The sequence below is a fragment of the Archocentrus centrarchus genome, chromosome 1 (assembly GCF_007364275.1).
Source record: "Archocentrus centrarchus isolate MPI-CPG fArcCen1 chromosome 1, fArcCen1, whole genome shotgun sequence".
Classification (NCBI taxonomy): Eukaryota; Metazoa; Chordata; class Actinopteri; order Cichliformes; family Cichlidae; genus Archocentrus; species Archocentrus centrarchus.
The window spans coordinates 29,511,303-29,537,675 of record NC_044346.1 but is presented as its reverse complement, the minus strand read 5'-3'; the positions used below and the strand labels follow the sequence as shown (position 1 = coordinate 29,537,675).

The following is a 26,373-nucleotide window of genomic DNA, read 5'->3' as shown; positions in this document are numbered from 1 at the left end:
ATAAAGCAGAGCCCCATAGAGCTAGATTGTCCTGTTTTCAGATTTATTTCTTCAGCGTTTACAATATTTTATTTATATTATTATTTTACATTACTGTAATCAAGACAATAAAACGTTTATTTGATTGGAAGCAGTATTGACATTAAATACAGTTGCCTGGGTCTTTAGTTAGTTGGATTAGCTTTTATTTTTACTCATTATTTAGTTTAAAACGATTTTTGCAGCGTTGGAACGCTTTAATAAAGCATTTATAGATGATTATAGTATTAATCTGTTATTTACTGATTACATCAAAAACAGTTCGTTTCAGTCACATGACTTCGATGGCACCCAGTTATTCGTTGACTTTATCGTCACGTGCCCGGAAGTTGTAAATGAAGCGGCTGGGGGAGTAGTTTTGAAATGGAAACAAGCCCCGGTTTGTCCCTTCGAGGTTTTAGTCAGTAAATAAATCCATAATGCCACTTTAATTTTAAATGTATGAGAATAAACACTGCGGCAGCCTTCGTAAGCGATGAGGCAGAACGTTAAACAACTAATTCATCAAACATGGGTATGTATAGAGGTGTTAGCCTGAGAAGCTAGCTGATGACATGATTTGTTAAACAGTTGTGTCAGATAGAACTACTTTCATAGGTCTGAATCTAATTATACAGTCTTTGTTTTTATTTAAATCCTGAAGTACCCGCGCAAAATTTCCTTACATGCAAATTAAAACAGTTTCCCTCCATCGTTGCGCACCAGTGGGTCCAGCTTAAACTAGCTGTCTTTTGCAGGGTGACGATAGGCTGAAAAAGCCTCGTTTTGTGAGGAAAAATACGCTGTGATGGACGACTCGGACCAGGATTTTGAAGATCTCAGCCCGAAGGTGCTAAGACGTGTCCGCAAGAAACCAGGTGAACCCAGACAAGCGAGGAAAGCAGGGAGGCAGACCTCCAGTCAAGCAGGTGAAGAGGATAAGAGGAGGAGAAATAACAAAAAAGCTGTTAAGTCTGTGAAAAAGCTGTCTTGGTCCCAGCCTGCTGCTGGTTTTGGTGATGGAGGAGAAAGGTGTTTACTCACTGAAGTGGCTGGACATGAGTCAGGGGATGCTGGGCAATTTGCAGAGCCTTTAAAGGCAGCAGAGCCAAGTCCTCTAAGAGCAAAAGACAAAGTGCTTCTCAGAATGCAACAGTTCAAGAGAGAGAGTCCACAGAAGATGATTCACAAAACCCACATCCAACCAGTAAACCATGAGAACAGCTGTGCACAGCAAAACAATCAAGGTGAGATTACATGATCCTTTCATTAGTTTCATTTGTACTTAGCTTGAAATTTTTCAGTTCAGTTTAGTTTCAGGTAGTTTATAGAGTGTTTAGTTTTTTATAGTTAAAAATGTTTAGCTTTAGTTTTTATTAGAGTCAGTTTTTCTTTATTATCTAACAGGTTGTATTTGTCAGGGGCAAAAATTACCAAGTTCAGAACTGTACAGTAGTAAAAACGCAACAGTATAAACACTCAGCCAAGCGTGCATCTCAGTCTGAATAAACAGATACACCAAAACCTCATGGAATTGGTTCTGACAACAAATTTGACCAAGGCTCTGAAATTATGGATAATATTTTAACAATGAACATAAATATAATTTATTAGATGTTATGCTTTTGGCAAAAATTGTAATCACAATTATTTCAGTGAATATTAACATTTTGATTATTTAAATCAGTTGTTCAGACTTTGGGAAAATAGTGGGTTTATGAAGCTTTTCCATCTTTTAATTAAGCGGATCTTCAACCCTGCTGTGGGGGGACTATAAGCTAGTGTGCTCCTAGTGCAGGAGCCAAGCCCGGATAAATGTCTCAGGAAGGGCATCCGGTGTAAAAGCTTTGCCAAATCAAGCATTCAGTTCATCAATTACAAGTCAGAATACATGTGGGCGAATGAGAAGGACACAGGTGTAACAGCGTAGCTATAAGGAGTATAGGTAGTGAAGGTGAGTTTAAATACCTGTGTTCAACCATCAAAAGCAACAGACAGTACACAAAAGAGGTGAAGAAGAGAGCCCAGGCAGGGTGGAATGGGTGGGTGTGAGTGTCAGTGTTGATTTGTGACAGAAGGGTAGCATCAAGAGTGAAAGGGAAGGTTTACAAGATGGTAGTGAGACCTGCTATGATGTATGGTTTGGAGACGGTGGGGCTGACAAAAAGACAGGAGCCTGAGCTGGAGGTGAACTGAAGATGTCAAGATTTTCACTCAAAGTGAACAGGATGTAATTGTAATTAAAATTAAATTACATAAGCACTCTGGAAAGAATTAGGAGTGAAGCTACGAGGCAGCATTATTCTGCCTGCTTGTGTCGTCATGGGACCTCACATAGCGAAAATGGCAAAATTATGAAGGCAAAGTACAACTTATAAATACTGTAATATTATTTGTAGGGTTCAACATTTTCTGTTTCTGTATTGGTCTGAGACATGTCTTTGCCTAAATTTTAAATTGAGTTCGAGAGGATGGAAAAAGAAATTGGAGTCAAAAGGGATATTTCACTATAGGCCATATAAAATGTAACTTCATAGATTATAGACTATTGAAAAACTACTGCCGACTTGAGTTCCATCCGTTAAAACAGGAAATGTTAGCCATACCTTTTTCTTAACGTGAAATCCTGTTTTCTGAAGTGCTTCTGTTTTTCTTTTTGCTCTTATATTTTGCACTTCAGCAGTTCACATAACCAGTAAAAATACCAGCACAGCCCTTACTTTAACCTGTATATTTCACGACCTCCCCTCTGTTTGCAGATACTCCAGATTCCTTCAGCTCTGCTCCTCCTCCAGAGCCTCAAGACAGTGATGAGGCTCTGGCTCTGCAGCTGCAGCAGGAGCTGGACAGAGAAGCAGCGCAGGTCCAGATTGTGGACTTAGCGGATGGGGGTCTTTTCTTCTGTCAGATCTGCCACAGAGACTTGACACACATGACGCCAGAGGGTCGCACACAGCATCTCAATAGGTCTGTACATTTAGACTGCATTTTAGATGATACCTTTTAATAAAAGTGGACACACAGCAAGGCTTCCTTGATTACATGCACACATTAACTCTTCCATGCATGAATTATGAGAACCTCATTCAAGATTTTTTTTCCTCAGAGGTTTTATTCCACTTTAGGTGAAAAAATAGTTGCAACTGAAATTTTGTTTATGAACCTGTGTTACAAACATGTCCTCTCAGCTGTACACCATGCGTTTGACTTTTCAACCAGAGAAATATGTATTTAACAAACCAATAACAGAAAATGATATAGCATCCTCAGATCCGCAGTCACTACGGCTAGCAGTGACTAATCCCTGATCCTGTTAATTACTTTCAAATAACAAATAAAAATAACTAAAACAACTTACCTTGACTGGCCAATAGGTAGCAGTGTACGGGGTGATGCACAAGCATCTACTGTTTGCTGATATGCAACTATAACAACAAAACACATGCATATACAAGAGAGCAGCTTTTGAATAGCTGTCCAGTGCAGTGACCACTATGCATTAAAGGGCCAAGAAGTAAAACAGTCTTATTTTCACTGTTAAAACACTAGAAGAGATTTTATAATGGACAAGTAACCATCATGTGGAGTTGATTAGTCAGAAAATAAAGCAATGACTTTTCTAATTGTCAATCAGTTCATCAAGCTACAATGACAAACATTTGCTTGGTCTTAAATATGAGGATGCACTTCTTTTCTTATTTATTTAATTAATTTGAGTGTATTCCTTGTAAGAATTTGAAGTAAAGCCATTAGCACTTTAATGATAATGAAAACTAAATTACCAGAAAGAAAAGCATCAGAATTGGAACATATGTAATGACATTTGCCTAAAATAAAGACATCCTGAGATTACAAGTGTTTTCCACCCCTCCACCCCCCCAAAAAAACATCTCCAAGTCTGTGTTTTTAAAAATTTCTTGACTTTGCATTCATAAAGATGCATAGGTGTGAATGTGAGCGTAAATGGTTGTCTGTCTCTCTGTGTCAGCCCTGCGACAGACTGGCGACCTGTCCAGGATGTACCCTGCCTCTCGCCCTAGGTCAGATGGGATAGACTCCAGCCCCCCCCCCCCCCCCCCCCCCCCCCCCCACACACACACACACACACACACACACACACACACAACCCTGAATTAGATAAGCAGAAGTGCTGAAGTGCCTCTGAATAATCAAAATGCTTTCCTTTATAGTTTTTTTTTAATGAATAATCTCTTTTTACAGGTGTTTAGATGAGAGTGAAAAGAGTGGTCCAGCTCCTCCTCCTCCTCCTCCACCTCCACCTTCTGGTGTTCCTGATTGTCCCATCTGTGGTAAGAAGTTCAAGTCCCAGATGAGCCGCTCAGTCCACTTGAAGCGCTGTTCTTCAGATATGGGCATCTCTCCAGCTGTACTTGTGCAAGCTCTGCAGAGACAGGCTGAGGAAAACCAGAGTGCTACTACTGCTAACTTACTGTGAGTCAGCCTCAGAACTTCTCAGACGAGATACAAGGAAGACTTTTGATGATAACTTTGTTGCATGGCTTATGAGAACTAAAAATGTAAATGACAGCTCACTCTAGTTACTATCTTCTTTAGCATTCAGGCTGTTGGCACCAAAAGGAAAGGCCCGTCCAAGCCAGGCCTCCCAGCAAGGAAGAAGTCCAGGAAGAAGCCTGAACCCTTGGATGAAGAGACCATGGTGGCTCTGGCTCTGTCCTCCTCCCTGCTGGAACAGGAGAAAGAGGCAGAGAGGCAGTATCAAACAGAGACTGCTGCCCTTCACACGTCAGTGACTCAAGAGCTGAAGTGGAGGCCAGACGCAGGTACTGAAGCATCATTCGTATCATCTGTGTTTGTCAAAAAGCTTTCTTATGAAAGAGCAGGATAGACCTGAGTTTGTTTTAATTAAAGTTCATAACAGCAAATAATTACATAATGCATTTCAGGTTACTTTACATAGTAAACTCAAGACCTTGGGGTATTACAGAGAAAAACTTAACAATTACCCTTTTGGCAAGCTCTTGGTGGGGAGAGGCTGGGTGAGGGGAGAGCAAAGAGATAAAACAAGAGTACCAAGCAACATTAGCCAATACAGTACCTCAACATGTTTGTAAAAAAAAATGTTCCAATTCCAATCTTCTCCTCATCTCAAGAATGTCTTGTTCCAGCTGTATCCAGCTTGTCATGTGGTTTTCAGCCTTATGTTAGCACACCTCAGAAATGTGCAGCTCCAGACACAGAGATGCCGGCAGAAAGCAAGGTCACAGAGGGAAAACTGTCAAAGAGAGAAGACACGTTTAAAATAACTGAATTCCCAACTTATGAAGTCAGAAACCTAAGTGCGTTTTATTAATTTGACTTCTGAGCTTCAGTTTAATATTTAATGATCAGCATTCCCTGGAGCCAGGATACCCTGCCTTAGACTTTGTTTTAGCTTTGTCGCTAATTATGATCATTGATTACTTCTGGTCATTTCTCAGTTATCATACAAGAGAGAATAAATAACAGCTCAAAAGCCAAAGTGAACAAAGCAAAGTGCATTTTGTCTCTTGAGTTTTGTGTTTGGGTTGTAGGAAAAGGTTTTAACGGAGGCAGTTTTCATGTTGGATGTCAATGAGGAATAAGTATTTAAAAGTACAGTTTGATGATTGTGGGTTTGCATGTCTGATGCCTTTCAAAGCCCTGCAGCAGTGACTATATGACTGTCTGTTAGATGATAATTAACTAAAATACATGACTATACAGTTTAAATACCTGCTTTTAGGTCACGTTTGTTTTCACTCAAATTTAAATTCACTCATATTAAAATCATGCTTTAAATACTCATATTAGCTGCAGATGTGGTTTTTAGATGGAGGGAGCTCCTAAATCTTCTGCTCTCCTGGGTGCAGGTAAAGGACGTAGAAAAGGGAAAAAAGGAGTCGTCGCTCGCCCTCCTCCATTACTTCTCATTCAGGGTGCTGAGGGGGCACTGAGGAGGTTGCAGGAGCGCGTTTCTGCTCTTCTCCTACGCAACCCACCCAACTTTCCCCCCACCCCGCCCCACAGCCCCAGCACTCTGCCTGGCTGGAGTGGTGCTGCCCCCCTCTGGGAGAAAAGTCGACTGCTTGACGGAGATTCCGCCTGTCAGTCTGATTTCTACGTTCCGGAGCTCCGGGAATTCTTCACGCCCTGTGAATCAGCAATGGTGAGAGAGACCAAAGAGATGTTTACATATTTTACTGTATTATTTCTGTCAGGTTTGAACTGAGAGGAGGATTTATTTAATCAGACTGAATGGAAGGTTCTCTTTGTTTGCTTGTTTTAATCAGATGCAATTTTAAACAGAGAAAAATGTTGTTTGGAATCAGTAACAGCTGCCAGTGGATCAAAATTTTTTCCATTTTTCCAAAGAATACAAGCGATGTCTACCTAGTTAAATAAATATATCCTGTATGTTTTGTTTTGTTTTTTTGCTGAAATTACATACTTGTAAGTCATGATGAGCTGGATTTACAGTTGGTTTCACACATTTTTATCCAAAAGTTGAGTGTCCTTTTCAAAAAGCCCCTCACACAGTTCTCTTTACCAACATGGAAATAGAAATGGACTTATGTAGCACTTGTCTAGCCTTACTGACCAAGCCACATGTACCCATAAAGTTGATAAAGTGCTTTATTCTGCACACTTCAGGCACTTTATCCATGACCTGTGTAGAATCACCAGTTAACCTAACATGCACATCTTTTGGCTGAGGGAGGAAGCTGGATGCAGGAAACCCATGCAGGCACAGGGAGAACATGCAGACTCAGAAAGGCTCTAGCTGAGCAGGAGATTGAAACCTTCCTGTTGGGTGGCAGTGCTAAACGCTGCACCACCATGCCACCCAACAGTGACAGTAGAGACATAAACCTTTCATAAGTGAACTCAGTACGAAGAAAGCAACTGTTAATAAAAAAGGCTATTTCCTCTATTTCCTGTAGATTTTATTAGATTTGTTTAAGCCAAATGCATCTGCGTATGTTACAATATCTGACCAAAGACTGAGCATTAAATCAGCATTAAATTTGTGCTGTTCTCCTCCACTTCTAGACTAATGCAGCCTCAGTAGGCTCCAGCGACAAGCCTGAGTCTTCTATCCAACCTGTGGGCGAAGGAACCCCCGTCACTGGATCCAGGGCCTCCATCCTACCATCCTCTGCCAAGACGACTCCCTGCTCTCCAGCTGCCTCCACGCCCGGCACAGGGCAGCTCTCAGTGAGCAGTCAGGCTCTGCGAGACCTGATGGACCTGGCTGAAGATGGCATGACACTCACACAGTATGGATACACAGCCAAAGGTAACACACACAGGCAAAATTTATATTGTAAAACATTTTTTTAATGTAGGGTAGCATTATACCCTTAGCTATCCATCCATCCATTCTCTTCTGCTTATCCTGTTCAGGGTTGCGCAGTACCCTTAGCTAATGTAATGCAAAATTTGATATACAAATTTATGAAAGAAAATCTTCCTGTTTTTTGGACCTGCACAGGGAGGCAAAGAAAATGAGTGTTTCTTCAATTTTATTTAGTGAATTTTAGATGCCTTGATATAAAATGATTCCTCTTTTTTGTTGTGACTTTGCTGTTCATAGTGTGTTTTTCTCCAAATCCTTCCAAAGGTAGTGAGGTTTCAGTAGGTTTTAAGCAGAAATCTGATTGGCAAATAATGTATTTACTTGGTACATGTGTTATTAGAGATTAATTGATTGGTTTACATTTGATACTATATAAAATAATCATATTAAATATTAAAAATATGAGATAGCTTTTTTTTTTTTACTGGAAGCATTTTGTGAGCTGTCCTTGTTGTAAATTATAATTGATGTAATTTTTCTGCTGGCAGGCTTAAAATATGTGTGAACACATCACATACACACCTTTGCACACTTTTTTTCCTGTTTTGATTGAGCAAAAACAGCGGGCCTTGTTATACAAACAGTATTTAAAATTGAACATTTTTCGTTCATATATACTGCTAAACGATTTAATCCCATTTTTGCAGACAATGCCAATGAGAGCGGCTTCATCCAGGAGGAATCAGAGGAGCAGGGTGACCTCTGTGCCAGCGGTTTCCTGCCAGAAAGTGCCCACACGCATGCAGAGGAAAGTCACAGCCAAACGATGACAGCGGCTGATCAGTCAAAAGGCAGCCACCAATCAGTAAGGCGTTTCTTAACATTTCCCACCAGTTATTTTCTCTCCATTTCATCCTTTAATCCTTTAAGTACCATTTCTGTAAGATAGCTTTTTTTTTTTTTTTCTTCTTTTCCTTCTTGCAGTTAGGGCCATACGTATTTGGAAATATATGCATTTCTTTTGTACTCCACCAATTATCTCCCCATTCTTTTGGTTTGTGTTAGTCCTGGTTTCATCTGTCCTTGTTCTTGAGTGTAACCAGTGGTTTGCTGTAAACGCTCTGTATTTGCATTCATGAGGAAGTCTCTTGATTGCAGACCTTGACAGTGATACATCTACCTCCTTGAAAATGCTCGTAACTTGGCTAGATGTTCTGAATTTGTTTATCTTAACCAAAGAAAGAATTTGCTCTAGTGGTCTTCTGTGGTCTTTCAGGCCTTTTGGTGTTGCTGAGTTGGCCATTGCATTCCTTCTTTTTAACCATAACCACAGACTGTAGATTTGGCCACTTCTAAAGATATAGCTGTCTCTCTGATAGGCTTATTTTGGTTTTTCAGCCTTCACTTGCATCAACATCTCTTTGGATCTCACATACCAGTGAAAAGCTACCAAATACAAGTTCAACATGTGGGATCACATCCACATATTTTATTTGCTTAATTTGTCATGAAAGAATGAGAGAACAGGCGTCACCTGGCTGTCTTAACTGCTTGTGAGTCCAATTCATTTTGAGCCTCTGAAAATGTGGGACTTTATATAAAAATGTCTGTAGCAGAATAGAATAGAATAGAATAGAATGCCTTTATTGTCATTATACAGGATGTACAATGAGATTGGAGGACCACTCCTGTTCAGTGCCATGTAACAGAAAATCAAACTCTCTAAAATAAAAATATTATGAAAATATTATAATCTAGTATGATCAATATAATCAAGAGATATACAGAAATAAACAATGTGTAAAATATACAAAAAATAGCATGTATAAAAATATATACATACATTGGTGCATCTGTACATTGTAAGAAAAGTAAATATGTGTATACATATAATAATGAAGATGATGAATATTGCACTTGGTGAATGAATATTGCACTAGTGAATGAATACTGGATATTACACAATATAGGAATGTCAGATATTGTTCAGTATGAATAATATAATATTGCACAGTTACAGTGGGTGAGTGTGTGAGTTCAGGGTGGTGATTGCTCTGGCGCAGAAACTGTTCTTAAGTCTGTTTGTTCTGGCTTTGATGCACCTGTAGCGCCTGCCAGAGGGCAGCAGGTCAAACAGGTCAAAGCCAGGGTGTGAGCTGTCCTTGATGATGTTCCTGGCTCTGCTGATGCAGCGGGAGGTGTAGATGTCCATCAGGGAGGGGAGAGGGCAGCCAACGATTCTTTGTGCTGTCTTGACTACCCTCTGAAGCCTGACCCTGTCTGCCTCAGTGCAGCTGCCGTACCATACTGTGATACAGTACGTCAGCAGGCTCTCAATGGATGAGCGGTAGAAGGTCAGCAGCAGGTTTGAGTCCAAGTTGTTCTTCCTGAGGACCCTCAGGAAGTGAAGTCGCTGCTGAGCCTTCTTGATAACAGCTGTGATGTTATCTGACCAAGAGAGATCAGCAGAGATGAGGACACCAAGAAACCTGAAGGTGTGGACCCTCTCCACATGCTCGCCGTTGATGTAGAGGGGAGCTGGGTCAGTCCTGTGCTTCCTGAAGTCGATGATGATCTCTTTGGTTTTCATGGTGTTCAGTACCAGGTTGTTCTCTGAACACCAGGCTGTCAACTTCAAGACCTCCTCTCTGTAAGCTGCCTCATCTCCCTTTGAGATGAGTCCGACCACTGTGGTGTCGTCAGCAAATTTGACGATGAGGTTGTTATAGTGGGCCGGACTGCAGTCATGGGTGTAGAGGCAGTACAGGAGGGGGCTCAGCACACAGCCCTGTGGGGAGCCAGTGCTCAGTGAGCGGGTGGAGGAGAGATGGGGGCCAAGTCTCACAGTCTGGAGCCGGTTGGTTAAGAAGTCCTTGATCCAGGAACATGTGAGAGGGGGGAGGCCCAGGGTGTGCAGTTTGGTGGTGAGAATGTCCGGGATGATTGTGTTGAACGCTGAGCTGTAATCCACAAAGAGCATGCGAGCGTAGCTCTGCTGCTGCTCCAAGTGGCTCAACACAGAGTGGAGAGCTACAGCGATGGCGTCCTCTGTGGATCTGTTTGCTCGATATGCAAACTGATGGGTGTCGAAAGTGGGGGGCAGGTGGTCTTTGATGTGCTGGAGAACCAGCCTCTCAAAGCACTTCATGATTACCGGTGTGAGGGCCACAGGGCGGTAATCATTTAGGCTGGTGACAGATGACCTTTTGGGCACGGGGATGATTGTGGCTGTTTTTAGGCAGGGGGGGATGACTGCTTGGGCCAGGGAGCGGTTGAAAATCCTGGTGAGAATCAGGGTGAGCTGGTGGGCACACGCTCTGATCACCTTGCCAGGTACTCCGTCTGGTCCGGTAGCCTTCCTGGGGTTCACTGCCAGGAGCACGCGCCGTACCTCATGCTCCTGGACAGTGAGTGGGGTGCAGCCTGGTGGGGGGGGCAGGACTGGAGCAGATGGGTGGTCCTGAGGCATCTCAAAGCGAGCAAAGAAACAGTTAAGTTCCTCTGCTAGTGACACACTCAGGTCTCCTGCAGTCACATCACAGCCTCTGAAGTTTGTGATGTTCTGAATGCCCTGCCACACCTCCCGTGTGTTATTGCTGGACAGATGGGACTCTAGCAGTCAAATAGAGTAGCAAAGCACTATATAAAAGCTAGTCTATTTACCATTTTCCCATATCTGATGCAATATACTGTGGTTTAGCTTATGTGTCCATTATAGTTGACTGAAACTGGATTTTTGGGGTAGATGATTAATTGATCATCAGATACTGTGACCACCTCTATAAAAGCCGAGGTTTTGGCAGTTTGGTGGTCTGGAGCATTCAGGTGTGTATTAACACAATGCCACAATATTCTCAGCAGTGGGTACTGGATGTCCCAGCAAATGCACCCCAAGCACCCCATCCAATGCTCAAAGAAACTGCGGAAATGCCAAGAAGTACATCTCAGGCTCTACAGACCTCAGTTAGTATGTTTAATGTTAAAGTTTATGACAGTACAAAAAAGACTGAACAAGTATGGCTTATTTGGAAGAGCTGCCACAAGAAAACCTCTTCTATATAAAAAGAGCATGGCAGCACGGGTTAGGTTTGCAAGGATACGACCAAACAAACCACAAGACTTCTGGAACAATGTTCTTTGGACCCACCGGACCAAAGTGGAAATATTTGGCCATTATGAACGGCTCCACAATTGGTGAAAACGAAACATAACATATTGGTACAAACACCTCATATGGGCTGATATGAGCTGTTGTGTTTGTTTGTGCTGGTGGAGGCATGATAATTGCAGTTTGTTTTGCAGCCACAGGACCTGGGCACCTTGCAGTCATTGAGTTGACCATGAACTCCTCTGAATACCAAATTTCAAATCTAGAACAGAATGGCTGAAAAAAGAAAAGTCAAGTTGTTGCACTAGCCCCAAAGTTCAAACCTCGACCTGATTGAAATATTCTGGTGGGACCTTAAGAACAAATGCACACAAACCTCAATGAACTGCAGCAATTTTATAAAGAAGAACAATTACTCCACAATGATGAGACTGATAAAGTCAAGTTATTGCTGCTGAACATGGTTTTTGAAGCTACTGAATCATGGGGTGTACTGAGTTTTTTATGTATGGCTGCAGGGAGTCCTGTGAAAATTTTTTTTTTCCACAGGACTGTATACATACAGTGTAGTTAGTTATACTGAAAAAGGACAGTGATGATGTCATCATTTCTAAACTTTCCAGCAATGCACAGCTTGACTCAGCATCTCTGTCTGCCCAGATGAGATGCATAATCTTCTGCATGCTACAGCCAGTGCTGAGAGCATTGTACACTCTTAGACAAACTTTGTGATGACATCATTTTTTAAATTACCTCAATTTATTATGTTTTATTAAAGTAACAAAAAAATCTGTACAAATCTTACATTAAATATATGTCTGTCATAGGCCAGTATTGAACTGTAATTCTCCAGTTTACTGACCTCTGTGTGTTGTGATGTTTTTCTCCTCCTGTAGGTGGCGCTATCCAGGCTGGCGTCAGACCTGACCAGCATGGTCAACAACCCTCAGCTCAGTGATGTCCAGCTCCAGGTGGACAGTGGAGAGGTCTTCTTTGCACATTCCTTCATGATGTACGCTCGCTGCCCTCTGCTGGCAGAAATGGTAAATCAGTTATTACTGTGCGTTTAAAAGCCAAACCGTGTTGCTGTGACACCAGGGACGCATTATTGTGTAGGTTGTTTTATTCTTGTGTTTCGCAAGTATGAAATATAATATAAATATTGAAGTAAGTAGTGTAGTAGTAGTAATAATAATAATAATAATAATAGTATAAATGAAGGAGGTAATTAAAGGAATAGACAGATTCACACAGCAGTGTGCAGTGCTGGAAACCAACTAGTCACTTCTAATTAAGCTGAACAGAGGTTTTCTATTGCATTTCAGTTCAGTTGAAAGGTCATGTGAAGGTGAGGTATTTCAAAGCTTTAAAAAAATGATTGGGAATTTTGCTTTGTGTAGTGTGGGTGGTTTATCTACTTATGATACATTCATCTCCACATTTAAACATGTTTGCTCAGATGTGATATCAGCACTTTTACTCCCTGTGCTTTTATATATATATATATATATATATATATATATATATATATATATATATATATAATTTTTTTTTTTTTTTTTTAATTTTATTTTATTATTTTTTTTTTTTTAATTTGACCTTTTGCTCCTGTCACAGGTTCATGAAAGTGGTTTTGGGGTGCAGGAGGAAGGCATGCCTTCTGCTCAGAGGGTGATGATCAGTGATGTCCCGGCCCAGGCAGTGTTCACTCTGCTGCAGTTTCTCTACACAGCCCACTGCTCCATCCCCGCATTGCTGCAGCCTCATTTGCTGGAGCTGGCAGAAAGGTACCAGGAGAGGGAGGACATAAAGTAAAAAGCACAAACTACAGGAGAGCAAGAAGATGCAAAGTTCAAAACGCAAAACTGGCATAAATGCATGCAGAATGAAAGAGAGATAAATAGAGAACAGATGCAGCTTGGAGTTCCCCCTGAACTAGCACTCAATGTTTTAATGCCTAATCTTAAAACTAGAGAGGATGTCTGCCTCCCACAAAAAAACTCAAATGCCTTTTACATACATACATATAATTGCAAATAAATTAGAAACAGTTTACTTAAGATATTTTCAAACATAAATGTGGACAGTATCAGGAGAATCGAGTCAGGTTCTTCCTCATTTTTGTAATTTTGTAAATAATTGCATTGAAGAATGCCCGGTTAGTTTCACATTTTTTTTTTTTTTTTTGGACTTAGAGCTTACCATTTTCTAAATAAAACATTGCAAAATAATTGTTTTACTGTCTTTTGTATTTTCCTGACCTATGCTGAAATTTATGTAAGAACTCAGTTGCAGGTTGTTCTGACGGCTTCTTTCGTTTCTCGTTTGTGTTTCAGGTTTGGCCTGCAGGAGCTACAACAGATTTGTCAGCTCCAGCTAGAGGAGTCAGCGGCTCTGGGAGGCGAAGGCGACTATGTAAACCGGGAGGAGAACATCGGCGACCAAACAGACCAGGCCTTCGTGGAGCTCCTCCGCTCCATGTGGAACGAAGATGATGTTGATGATGATGATGATGGGGCAGATTCACACAGAGGAAGAAATGAAGGGTTGGAAGAGGATCATCAAGCTGATGAGGTCACATCAGGCGATAGAGAGATTCGTGAGGAGCAGGTGAATGAGGAAGAGTTGGAGGAGATCTATGAGTTTGCATTCACGCAGAGAAAGAAGGAGAAGGACTCAGAGGAGGAGGAAGAGGGAGTAGATGAGGAGGAAGATGGAGAAGCAGCGTTCACAAAACTGACAGAAATGAAAAGATGCTTAAGTGACAAAAAACTGCAACCTAACTTTCAGCATGAGCCCGACCCCAGCCTGGATCGCAGCTACAGCCGTCTCTTTTCAGACTCATGGGGGGTGTATGAGGAAGCAGAGCCTTCCTCCTTAGCCTCTACCTCTGGCCTGCCAAAGATGCACCCTTCTCAGCAGTCCTCTCATAAACCATCATACAAACGTTCGGGAAGAGCCTTGCTTCAGTCCTCAGCAAGTGTAGTCAGTGACCCTTCCATCAGCCCTTCACCTGGTACATCCAACCTGCCGGTCCCAGGTCTGTCCCCTGGTCAAGTAGGTGACTTAGGAGGCAGTGGAGACAATGGGAAAGTTGCTGTTGAATTGGAAATGCCTCTAGCTTTGAAGCGAGAAAGCCAAGGTCCTCATAGTATTTGTGGCCGTCATTCTCCTGATTCTCCTCAGAAAAAAGAGGAACCTGAGCTCATAGTTTTGTCAGACTCCAGCGAGGAGATTGAGGCCGATGTTGCTATTCTAAATTCCTGCACCCCTTTACCACTTTCTCCCAGCTATACAGAGATCAAATCCAGTCACAACCCAATACCTAATGAACCAGCTCTGAAGAATAAAGAGGCCAGTAGTATGGAGTTAAGTGCTGGTGATCCACTAGACTGTTCTCCAGAAGTTTCCTGGCTGATCCCATCCACACCTGTTCGACCTGGCAGCAGCACCAGGAGCAGCTCCACTCAGACCAGAAGTAGCATGCGCAGGACAAAGCTGTTCCATAGAGGTGAAACATCCCCACCATCACCCTTTTTTTCTCCTCTCGCTTTTAAGAGCACCCTTCACCCCTCCAGCAGTCAGATCAAGGATTCTTCCCACACTGAACAAAGAAAGGGCAGCATCTCCAGGCTGAAGATGGACAGGAACTTCAGCTTTTCTCCAAAAAGTGACAAAAGTGATGGTTCAAGTAAGGAAGGAGAAGGGTTTAAAGTTCCCCCATCTCAACCTAAACTGTCAAATCTCTCAAGCTCGACTCAACTCGATTCCCTCCAAGCTTCTTCAAAGCATGATACCCCTCTCAAACTGCAGCCCCAACCTTATAGCAGCACTCCCTTACAAACGGTGCTCCACCAGGCCCCTGTGCTTCTCGCTTCTTCCCTGCTTCACACTGACCCCAATAAGCAGAAGCCAACAAATCAGAGAAGGGAGAGGGCACCATTGGATAGCCCAGAGAAGTCAGAGCTCGGGAGCTTTCATCTCTCCCCTTTGTCTGACCCTTCAGGCCCGCGCTCTTTGTCTTCTCATGGTCTTCAAAGTTCACAGAGACACAGCATGTTCTCTAATCAAAGTCAACGTTCTCTTAAGTCCAGCATTAGTAAGTCCAGAAATGAGAAAGAAGGAAGAGAGCTGGATTCTGATAATAAAGAAATGTTCAATGAGGGACTGTCAGAAGAAGCAAAAGGGGAATCCAGAGAGGCAGATGTTGAAGAATCTAGTATTCAGCAGAGTTTCATGGCTATGGATGAGCCTCCCCTAGCTTTCAGTGACTCATGGGGTCTCGATGCCTGTGCAGACGCTGATCCAGGCTGCTTCAGTCTGAGACTGGAGGACAGTGAACAACGAGAATCAAACCAGTCATTGACCAATCAACCTGAATCATCCAGACAGAGTGTCCGGTCTTTGAACAGTCGTGGTGGTGTGACTACCCCTTCCCCACCTAAATGTCTTCAGGCACATGAAAGTCCCTCTATCACTGCGCCACTACCTAAACCCAAATTGCTGAACACACCAGAGATTGACAACGGCCTCCTGGACTCCAAAATATGGGACAGCTGGCAAGAAGAAGGAGAAGAGGAACATCTTCCGCTCTCTCAGAGGGTGAACCCCTCAAATCAGCTTAAGACGCCGGGTAAGTAGTTCTGTTGTGTCATTTTCTAATATCATTCTGAATATTTTTTAAATTGCATATTAGTTTTTGAAGCCTAAATCCCCCCCAAAATATCCCAATAAATAAACATTTCTTCAAGAATGGTTATGATCGTTTTATTTTAAGAATCAAAGAGTAGAATAGTTATTTGCAGATGTTTTATGAGTCAGTTTCCTCCACTAATACATAGTTTTTATAAGAAAGTTGCTCCAAAATCTAATCAGATAGTTTGCTCTACCTGACAGCCTGTGGTGGAAGTACGAAGTTATTCTCTTACTCTGAGTTTTCATGTATTCACTGGGCTCACTAAATCAAAACAGTAGGCATCCCAAGGCACTTTATATTTTAAAGTAGAGACAATACAACAGTATAGATTAAAACCCAACAATCCTCTAATGACAAATAACTTGGTGACAGTGGGGGAAATACTCCTTTTAAACAGGAAAAGAAATTCTGTTAAATAAAAACTGCGATTTAGACTTGAAAAAAACCAAAGCCCAATTAGATTCATTCTTGAAGCCCATTGCACTCTGTTAGATGTTACAGGTGTGCTATGCGTTTAATGTCTGTTTAAGAAATATTTGGTTAGGATTTATTTAAAGTACTGCATGCATTTGTCTTTTGTGTATATTAACTTCTGGTGCAGAACTTAGACATGCCTAAACAGTGTCTTCTTGCCTGTGCTTTGTCAGTTTTGTCCCACAATAAAAGGCAGCACACCTTGGTACCCATCACTCCCATGCCCCACTACTCTGACATGGACACGCCTGAGCTTAAGAACAAGCTCAACAGGTCAGTTGGTTCACTCTCATCCTCTCGTTTAAGGTTAAAGGAAGGCCAGCTTTTTTTCTCTCTCTCTCTAATCACGGCGATTAAGTGAGGAATCTATCCGATTACCTCCCCTGGTGTCACTGTCAGTGCTGTCTGTCTGGCTCTGCTCCCTGTCAGGCTGTTTTCCTCTTCTCCATCTGTTAGTCTGTCTGTGCCTCACAAATGCCTTTAACTTTCACCTCCATGCAGGTTTGGTGTTCGGCCTCTACCAAAGCGTCAGATGGTCCTAAAGCTGAAGGAGATCCACCATTACACACACCAGCTGGTCAGCTCAGACACTGAGGATGAGGCCCCATTCACAGGAGGCACAGCTCAGATGAAGGCCCCTGCCAGCAGGCCTGTATCCTGCGCCCAGACTGTGAGGTTTAGAGAACCCAGAGCACCTACTGATGTGTCCCCTGTGAAGCACAACAGAGATGAGGAGGCAGAGCCGCTGTCTAACTCACAGGACTCCAACACCTCCTCAACTGCTGCCAGTGAAGAATCTGAAAGGTACTCTGTGGTGTGTGGATTGTCTTAGATGTTACATAACAGCACACTTGATTATAGACTCAGTCAGTGCTGTGTGCAGTGACTAAGTCTGTTCTCCAGAAGCCACGTTACTGATGGACCTGGAGTTGCTTGCCTGTGTGCGTATGTGTTAAGACATAGCCGGTAACAAATCAAATGGCATTAAAAGTTCACCGGTGTTGGACACCGTTACCCTCCTTCACACCAGAATAGAATAGCAGCAGTTTGTCTTTAGCAGCTGTGACAGGACCTGCTCTGGTCATTGTGGGTAACTTGTTGTGCTGTTGCCTCAAAATCACACCAAAGGGCACATTTGTGTATATCACCACTCATAACCGCACAGAGTGTGTTTACATTTTTATGTCTTTATTGATTGAACCCTTTGAGCTCTAGGCTGTTGACATTTTTTTTTTCCTACCTGAACAAAAAAAAAAAATCCCTTTATTTAGTCAGTAACAAGTGTACAACTGTAAAGTTGAGATGAACAACCTTTGGCTCTATGGATGAGACTCTTGGGACAAATTTGAAATGCAAGAAATGTCCTTTTGCCTCGTACCAGTGTGATTTAAAAGACTTTAAAAGACCATTATTGGCATGGGCACCTTTTCATTGTATAAAGAGCATGTATATAACAGCCATATGACATTACATTGAACCTGTTTTGAAAATGTTCAGCACTTCCAAATTCGACACAGCAGAAATGAACCACAACTGAACCTACATCCATTGTAGTAGTAGTAGTAGTAGTAGTAGTAGTAGTAGTAGTAGTAGTAGTAGTAGGTGGCTTCAGGTAATGGGCCATTCTTAGTAATCTTCAAAAAATGACACCAGATGCATTTTTCTAACAAATATGGCCTGGGCCCAGGATGGGCCACTGAAAAAGGTTTTTATCTGCTCTCCTCTGTTTTCTTATCTTTGACTTCTGGTCTGTTGGTCATAAAAAAACATATTTGTAAAGTACTAATATACTATGAAGCATTCATTCATATTCAGGAAACAGTCTGTATTATGAGTGATAGGAAACAGCTTTTAAACTTCAGCTTTTCACATTGCCATTAACTTGTGCTGCACATTTAACCTGCTCCCAGGCTCATTTTGTACCCAATAACAGACGAGCATGTATAAAAGCACTACCTACTCACCCAATCATTTTTTCTGAAAAATGGGATTACTTTTGGCAGATCCTGTGACGCTTGGTGGTTGGATTAGGAGGGCAAGAGTTTTCAGAGATGTTTGGCTCGCTTTAAAATTGTTGCATAGAAAGAACGAGAGCGGTTTAAGGTTGCACTGCCCCAATAATGGGGAGGAAAAAAAAAACCTCCACGTCATGCATTAATTGAGTTTCTGGATCTAGGTTAATTTTTTTTCTTTCAACATCAGGATGTCTCCAAATGAATGGAATGACTCCAAAAGTTAATCACTTCACAGTCTCACACTTATCTTTTGAGTGCTAACAGAGAACATGAACATCACATAACCTGCTTGTCAGAGGTATTTAAGCTAAGGTTGTACATCACCCATTAGGTAGAATACTCAGCTATAAATGTAGTCAGCCTGTATTACAGGCTAAACCCGTTCATGTTTTGTGATTGATCATCTGATGCCAACACACTCCTAGCTGGAGTCAGAAAACCTGTAGACTCAAGTTAGATGCCTTTCTCTCATTTACAGTCAGGCTGGGAAAGTGTACCGTGTTGACAGTTACTTTGAAATACATTCATATTAGTGTGTAAAACGAACCGCTTTCTTTTCATCAGGTCCAATCCAGAATTATGCATCTTGTCTGATGGCGACTCTGACAGTGATGGCGGCATCTCGGCCTCTCAAGCAGCATCCCGGCTCCAGGATCGACTCCGGGCTGTGCGTTCCTTCATCTTGTCTGACTCCAAGCTGTACAGTCAGATTCTCCAGTACAAGCCTCTTGTTCTGTCTCAGCTTCAGGAGCAACTCAAGGCAGCTGGGATACGCCTAGGTGCCGCCAAGCTAGCAGACTACCTGGACTCTCAGTGCATCACCTTCACCACAGCCAAGCCTGGCCACTCCGCACCGAGCCGCAGGCGGGTCAAAAGGACAGGCAAGGGGGGCAAAAGCAGGTGATAGGGGAGCAAGCCAGGAAAAGGCATTACAGTCACACTTTTAAACTGGCTGCAAGAATGGTTTTTAATGTACAAACTGAAAGATGGCAGATTTTATTTCCGTGCTTGGAACATTTGTCTGAAAACTGCCGCAAGAAAATATAAATTACGAAGAGTTATAGACTTTATTTCCATGCAACCAAAATCCTCAGTAAAAACAGGTTTAAAAGGATGTAAATATTAACACGGCTTCTTTGGGAGTGGTTGTATTTTAAGTGTTTTTTTTTTCTAGATGTTGCAATTATTAAGAAAATAAATCAGATGAATGATGGCTGTGGTGTGGGGTTTACAAATGGCTGCTTAAGCCCCTTTCAGACATGCACTCCTTCCCATTACATCTTACAAGGTGTCCAAATGAACATCCGGGTCACACTTTCCATAAAAGTCATGACAGCAATCTTAAGACAGAGCAGCATTTACACATCCGCTCACAAGAGAAGATCCTGAACAGCTCTCAGCAGCATGTCATATACACCCTGGTCTTCGTGCTCTCCGTTGTCACTAACATTTAAAAGTTGCAGTTCACTAGAGTTGATATTGATTATGTGCATCGCCCCAACTACAGATTTTTGCAAGTTTGACAACAATTATGCAAGTACGGTGTCTCTTTCCATTGCTGTCACATATGTCTGAATGACAAATGTGTCACTTTAACAGATTAAGCCAGTAATGTTATGTCTGAAAAGGGCTTTTGATTTAAAAATGAGTACAGTGAAGATGATGTATAAAAAGTCAGCCCAGTGAAACAGAAGTTAATTTTCAGCCCAACAGTCAGATGTGTTATTGCAATACAACAACAAACTAAGACCCAATTAACTGCAAAGAAATGCCATCTCACAGAATTTTTTGAAAAAAAAATTTTTTTTTTACATTTTTTTTTTGCTCTTCGGTAGCTTTACATCCAAAGATCGACCAAGACGCTCACAGAGCTGAGCACACTTGAGAAAGGAAGCAGGGTGTGGAACAAGAAAATCTCACAGCTTCTGATACATCATTCAAGTAGAGAGAGAGAAAGAGAGAGAGAGAGAGAGAGAGGGACCCTTTAGAGCAGCACAACACAAGTCAGTGCTGTCAAGAGTTCAGTCAGGTCACTGTGTTTGCATCGTTGTGCACTCAGGTTTCTCTACAGCAGTGTGAAGCACGAGGCGTCAAATCACATTCCAAATTAGAGACAACGGTGCAGATCCTGGAGACGGGCTCGCCTCCTTTCCGCCCGTGCGGCGATGATCAAATATGGCAACTTCTGGATGCATCAGCGCGGTGCTTCTTGTCCCAGCTCGAAGCCTCGCCCCAGTCATGACAGGTTGGCAATGTTGGCAAGGAAGCGCTGAGCCCACCACTCTTCCAGGTCGATGGGCACGAAGTCTGCACAGAAAGGAGGACAACAGCTGAAGCTTAACTTGTGTTCTAAGATTGATTCATTCGGTCCGTTAATGGTTACTTTATTTGGTGTTGTATAAACAGACAGCTTGGCTCAAAATTTCACAACTGGGGCCCATAAGATGAGCAAAAATATTTTCTGCATTAGGGACACAGATTTATAGAAATGCTTGTAGTGACACCTGTTTTGTAACTTTGGCTCCAGCACCGAAGATTTTAAAAGGAAACAACCGAGATGCAAGGGAAACGCACACTTTAGCTCGAAGGGTTGAGCAAAGTGTTACATTAACAGCTGAAGAATTACAACCTGCCTCCTTTTGCCACACGTTGTGCATTCACAGCAACAGCTTCCAAATGCAAATATCACACCTGGAATCAACTCCGCATCTTTTAGTTGCTGCATGAAACAGCTTTTGGGTAAGTGCATCTGACACCTTGAAAATAGGAGAAAGGATTTTTTTTTTTTTTAAATGGCTGTAATTCATTATCAGTTAGTACAATATTTTTGTTCAAACCCTTAAACTGGAGTCTCCTCGGCTTTATTCAGACCCACCTCTCGTTCGTCACGTTCACTTTCATCAGGATGTCAAAACACTGAAGCTCAAGGTTTCAATACAGGACTTTTATACAGTCTCTGCTCTAAACATAAAGAACATTTAAAGCTGATGGGGATGGCATAAACTTTGCAGAAATTTGAGATATTTTAAAAAAAAAATTAAGACTGGACAAAAAAGCTGCACCTGAGGGATACTGTTTGCTCATTGGCTAGTGACATGTCAGTCTTATGACTGACCATTGTTGATCCTCTTTTATGACTAATGGAGGAGACAATTCATAGAATGAACATCTGCTGCAAGCTTTTCGAGGCAGCAATACACAAAGAAGACTGGAACAGACAAGTAGGTGTGTGCACTACATTTGTTTGTCATGTCATGACTGGTTAGTCTGGAGTAGCCACGTTCTCATAAACCAAAGAACAGGTTAAAAATTAAAGCATGGCTATTACAGCAGCTGCCCTCTGACTGCAGATAAAGAACTGTAAAAAACCAAAGAAATACTTTGCATGCTTTTTATTCAGAGAGATGAGAATAACCAATCAGTTCAGAGGTTTAAAGACCCAGACATAATAAATACACAGATTACAGGTTCAAAAGCTGAGCGGCTTAATGTGAAGAAAGACGTTTAGCTGTTAGGATGCCATAAAGCCATATAGTAAGATTACATTAAATGAGTGCAGAGTTACTTTAGTTTCTGAATGGCTGGAGGTGACAAAAAACAAAAAACAAAAAAAAAAAAAACAAGGCACGAGGACTCACTCTTCATCGCAGTACTCGGGGTCTTCTCAGAGTACTGAACGGGCCCTGGGCTGTCAGCCACCTCCCCTCTGTCCTCCAGCTTCTGCTCCACCTCCTGCCATACTGCAAATGGTCACACACACACACACACACACACACACACACACAGTCAGTCCAGCAGTAATTGCTACCTAGATATGTAACATGGTGTTTAAAATACAAATACTTAAAGTGAATTATGTTTGTTTTTCCACCCTCATTTCGTAACTCATCCCAAAGCCTAAAAAAAAACCCCTAAAAATCCACAACCAGCACCTGAACTCAAGGGCGCGTCTACACAGCACCGTCCACTTTTCTGGATAATCTAAATATGAAGGTCATTTGTGGAAACCTTGAGGACTGGACAGGTCAGTGGAGCGCGTTTATCAGCTGAGGGTGAAGGTTTTCCAGCTTAAAAAAAAGATAAACCTCAAGGTCTTGTCTCTGTGGAAGAGTTCTCAGCTCGCTTCGAGCACCAACAATCAGCCAAACATTTATTTAATGTGCGCACTGTTTAACAATGTCAAACAACAAACCAGCTGAACATGTGCATGTTCGTGCATACAATGATTTCTAATGATGTCTGGAGGTTACATGTATTACAATGTTACCATTTTTTGTGAGAACATGTTCAACTGGGAAAAAAACAAAAAAAAAAGCTGCAGGTTTTCTCTCTTCAAACAACTCGACAGAGTGAGAGAGGTTCTTTGTGTCTGAGCAGAGAATAAAAGTCAAGCATTCGTCCTAAGCTGAACTTTATGGTCACAAAAGGACACCGCAGAGCAGTCTTTACTGGCAGTAGCCCAAGAGTAACACAGATAACTGGCTCATGCTGATTCAGTTCCACAAATCATTCAGTCTGAGCACAGCAGGAAATATTGGCCAGCACTAAGGTTTACTGGGTAATCTTCAAGACAGGGTGAACGATGCAGGGCCTGGATTTTTAAGTCATTGTTAGGCTTTACTGACTAGAAGCAACACTCACCTGAGACCCTATTGATGACTTGTTGAATTTTTGCAGTTATGCCAGCTGCAGTTGTTTAGTTCAACACACATCAATAAAACTCCTCATTAAAACATAAAAAATAAATAAATTGAAAATATAAAGAAAAACAGAATTTAAATTTTGCAGATCTGTAGATCCAAAGCATCTCATGTGGAGGAGAAAGTGTGTTGGAGAAGATCATCTGATTTCCACAATGTCCCAGTTTCGCTCATTACAACCTCTAACCTTTTCACCTTAAAGTGGACCTTGTTATGCTTTCCCCCATTTTCCATCATATATATATATATATATATATATATATATATATATATATATATATATATATATATATAAAAACCTGGTTTTACCAGATACCTTTCCTGATGCAACCTTGAACCAGTGACCTGTCATTTGCCAAGTGAATGTGTTAACCACTACATGCCTCTGTATGATGCCTATATGATGCATCTGCATCATTCAAGATGGCGGCGCGCACAGACACAGCGACTCACGGCTCTTCCTTTCGGTGCTCTTTTTTTGTACTTTTTGTATTTCTCCAATCTCATTGTACATCCTGTGTAATGACAATAAAGGCATTCTATTCTATTTATTTCAGTTAGAGTGGAAATCCCCATAATAGTCCTCTCAGGCAGAGGGCTCTGGCTCTAAGCACTGCAGGTTGCCCACTTACTGTGCAAAACCTTCTGTTTGCAAGATGCAACCAATGATAAGAAGAAAGTTGTCTTTAAAAAAAAATGGTCATTTCAGACCAGATGAACTGAAGGGCTACATTACTTCCTAAAAGAGGCTGAAAAGGAACATTAGAAACTACAAATCATCCAGATCTACTCTATTAACTAATACAGTGTTGAACGTGAGAATAACGGGTCCCTTTTAAGAAAAAGATCTCTACCAGCTTCTTGTCTTGGAGGTCTGACCTTGCACTTGACTCACATTACCACCCATCTACTGGTCCTGTCACCCTCACCTTCATATACAAATCTGACATTCTCCTCATGTGCAGGAGTGAATCCCTCCGCTGGGCTCTCGGTCTTCTGCGCGGCTGCACTGTGGTAGCGTTTCCCGTTGAGACGATTGAACACAATCTTTGGAGGTGGAGCGCTACAGAGAAAACAAGAATTAATTGCAGAAGAGTTTTTTTTTTTTGATGAGGACAAGCACAAGAGTTAAGTTACAAAGTATTAAGTTCACTGACTGGTGGACATGCAGCACGGATTAGTTGGTGAAGGTGCAGCTGGTTCATTCTTTACTTTGAATATTATGACTGGACAAAAATGACTTGGGTCTAGTTTTTACAGAACTTTAAATCATCTGGCTGTTTGGACAGAATCTGATCAAGTTTGGGTATAAATAACCAGACTTGATCTAAAGATGCTTTAAACAACTGAAAAGGACATAAAATACTAATTCTGTTGGAATGGATTTCACATTGTGTAATTACAAATATAAAATCTAAAAAGTAGTATTTTAAACTCTGACTTTCACATCTGGCAAAATTTAGCTGCCACTTCATTCTTTTATACACATGATGCTACAGTTTAAGTTTTCTTAAGGTGGACAGTTATTCTCCTGGACATTTTGGAGGCTACAGTTTGTTAAATGTATTGCGATGTAGACTGACAGGTTTTCAGTCTACACCTGAAGAAATTGGAGCAGGTCAGGTGGGACCCCGGGTTCTCACTAACCCTTAACCCGCTGCCGCAGGTAGCAGGGCGGTCGGTTACACCGTGCAGTGTCACACTTGAACTGTACACGCCTCCGGCTGGCCCGAGAAGCCGCGAGAAAAGTTATGTCCGATAATGGATGCAAGCCACGCCGACGTGTTATTTGATCGCACCCGCGGTGCACGTGGAAAGTATTTTGGGCTCGTGCCGCTCACACAGCTGCACGCCCAACTAACCCTCCAAAAAATAAATTCAAGTAAAAACAAAGAGTAAATATACTCACTTTGACGTGAGCCAGGACGTCGGCTTGAGTTTCAAGTCGCCGAACTTGCTCTCGATCTGTTGTGTGTTACCTGCGGCAACAAAAGAGAAAATTGGCGCTTTTGCAGCCTTCACGCTCTCTGCACGTAACCCAGCACGGAACCGTTTCATCTGACGAAATAACCCTGAAACTTTCCCTTTCTTGATCCATAAGCAGTCTGACGTTACATTGCATCACGCCTTAGGTAACAGCCACACTAACTCACCTGTCCTCCGTTGTGTAACGAGTTTGCTGGGACCTCTGGTGATTGTGTACATCATGTGAACGCCTGTACCCTCGAGAAATTTTGCAGTGCCCCTTCTTCTTAATTACTGGGCTCAAACATTGAAGATTGACTCTGAAACTTCTAGGCTTTATCCAGTCCTTCTTGGCTGCCACGAGGTGGGGGGGGGAGTCGCAACGTGTCTCAGTTTGTTGTCCGGGTCAGCTGCTCCACAGTCGGCCAGAGGCCCGCCAGAGGCTCGCTTCGACTTGTTGCCCGCTGTGTACCCAGCTCCTCCCCAGCAGGTGATCCAACTGTGATGAAGCGACGTTCAGTACTCGTGTAAGAGGTTGTGTGTAGGTCATTCAAGGAGAACGCGATTCCACATGCCGGGGATTATTAATGGGAGGCGGGTGCACGCTTTCTGACGTCCCTGGATTGTGACACTCTTACCCTCTCCGCTCTGCTGGTACCCCAGGACCGACTGTACCTCCACCAATTTCTGACAGGTTACAAGGGTACTGCACACTTTATTCTCTTCGGGACTGAAAGCGAACATGCTGGGCTAGAGTCAAGCCAGCTTGAATGTAGAACAGGGCTTCCGCGTAAACCTTTCAAAATAAAACTCCCTTTGGATTCCCTTAGTGTCTTTCTTTGCAAGTGGTTTAGATACAAAAGCTACTTTAAATTCCGAAACACCATTTAAAATACGATAATAATTCCAATACTGAGATGTATTTTCATAGTACATTAAAAACTACGCAGTTCATTTGTGTGCTATTGGGTATCCCGCAAATGCAAATCCTATGCAGATGAAGTCAGATTCTACACCAATCAGCCACAACATTAATAAACTGCTTAATATTACATAGGTCATCCTCTCTGCAGTTCCTCTCCACAGGTCAACCTGCTCTA

The 26,373-nt window shown here is 42.1% G+C and overlaps 2 protein-coding genes across 2 annotated transcripts; one reads left to right on the top strand and one right to left on the bottom strand.

Moving 5' to 3' along the window:
* Positions 1 to 382: 382 nt before the first annotated feature.
* Positions 383 to 19,821, top strand: slx4 (SLX4 structure-specific endonuclease subunit homolog (S. cerevisiae)). Its single transcript, XM_030734980.1, has 14 exons — positions 383 to 553; positions 777 to 1,265; positions 2,778 to 2,985; positions 4,240 to 4,470; positions 4,594 to 4,820; positions 5,889 to 6,184; positions 7,069 to 7,315; positions 8,023 to 8,180; positions 12,320 to 12,466; positions 13,041 to 13,210; positions 13,760 to 16,056; positions 16,767 to 16,866; positions 17,095 to 17,397; positions 19,173 to 19,821. The coding sequence occupies exons 2-14, from the start codon at positions 827 to 829 to the stop codon at positions 19,510 to 19,512; spliced, it is 5,163 nt and encodes a 1,720-aa protein (XP_030590840.1). The 5' UTR covers positions 383 to 553; positions 777 to 826; the 3' UTR covers positions 19,513 to 19,821.
* Positions 19,794 to 26,037, bottom strand: mcrip2 (MAPK regulated corepressor interacting protein 2). The gene is made up of 5 exons (XM_030734989.1): positions 25,462 to 26,037; positions 25,218 to 25,287; positions 24,238 to 24,371; positions 22,247 to 22,348; positions 19,794 to 20,915 (listed from the first exon to the last, which is right to left on the bottom strand). Exons 1-5 carry the CDS (start codon positions 25,514 to 25,516, stop codon positions 20,845 to 20,847), a joined length of 432 nt encoding a protein of 143 aa, XP_030590849.1. The 5' UTR covers positions 25,517 to 26,037; the 3' UTR covers positions 19,794 to 20,844.
* Positions 26,038 to 26,373: the final 336 nt, after the last annotated feature.